The sequence below is a fragment of the Heteronotia binoei genome, chromosome 1 (genome assembly GCF_032191835.1).
Source record: "Heteronotia binoei isolate CCM8104 ecotype False Entrance Well chromosome 1, APGP_CSIRO_Hbin_v1, whole genome shotgun sequence".
Classification (NCBI taxonomy): Eukaryota; Metazoa; Chordata; class Lepidosauria; order Squamata; family Gekkonidae; genus Heteronotia; species Heteronotia binoei.
This window is the reverse complement of record NC_083223.1, coordinates 83,652,333-83,653,139: the sequence shown is the minus strand read 5'-3', so window position 1 is coordinate 83,653,139 and position 807 is coordinate 83,652,333. Positions and strand designations below refer to the sequence as shown.

The 807-nt window shown below is 53.9% G+C and overlaps 1 protein-coding gene across 1 annotated transcript in view; it reads left to right on the top strand.

Moving 5' to 3' along the window:
• Positions 1-440: 440 nt before the first annotated feature.
• Positions 441-807, top strand: part of LOC132570542 (midasin-like) — a 168,914-nt gene continuing 168,547 nt past the window's right edge. Inside the window, 1 exon segment of the mRNA XM_060237254.1 lies at positions 441-638. Within this exon segment, the coding sequence (XP_060093237.1) occupies positions 540-638 (99 nt within the window). The 5' untranslated portion in view covers positions 441-539.

Here is an 807-nt window from a genome sequence, read left to right as displayed (position 1 = left end):
AATTTGAGTAGATTTTCTCAGGCTACTTATCTGGTAGCTCCCACAGTTAATTGTTCAGAAAAGGAGACGTGGCAAACAAAAATAATAGTTTAAAAAAAAATTAAAACTGGGCAAGCAGAGAAACCGGCGCTTGTCTTTCTGACATGGAAATAGAAACTTGTTGTTCTCCACCCTGAGCCCTGTTTTTCAGAGAAGTGCGGCCTAAAACTCGGAGTTCATAATAATAAATACATCATTGTGAAGACATAAGCGGAATCCTAGCCTATTGATCCCAGCATGCAAGGCGACGATTCACGCATGGAATTTGAAAAAGAGATGCCGCGTTGCGCTATGGGATCAGTAGTTTTGTCTGAGAGGGGAGAGGCGGGGCAAGAGCGCGTGTCCCTGAAAGATGACGCGACGCATAACTGGGAAAACGAAAGTCCCTTTTCTTTCGCACGTGTCGCGCTCATAGCGGCGGGTGGCGGTGGTTGGCTTGAGACGCACACCCCTCTGCCCGTCTCTGGGCGGCGAGGATCCCGTGCCCAGAGACGCGGAGGATGGAGAACCTGAAGCTCAGCCTGGCGGCTCCGCTGCAGCTGGTAGCGCAGAGGAACGAGAGGAGTAGCGGCGAGCTCAGCAGGTTCCTCGCCAAACAGGTGGGAAGGGAACAATAGCAGCGCCCTCGACCTTAGCAGTCGCGGTGAGGAAGGGGCGGGGGGGGAGATAATGGATGGGGGAGGGGCGCCGCTCGGCAGCTCTGCCTGAGGGTTACAGTCCATCCTCACGCCCACTCGAAGGCACAGTCTTTCCTGGGGGGAGGGATTG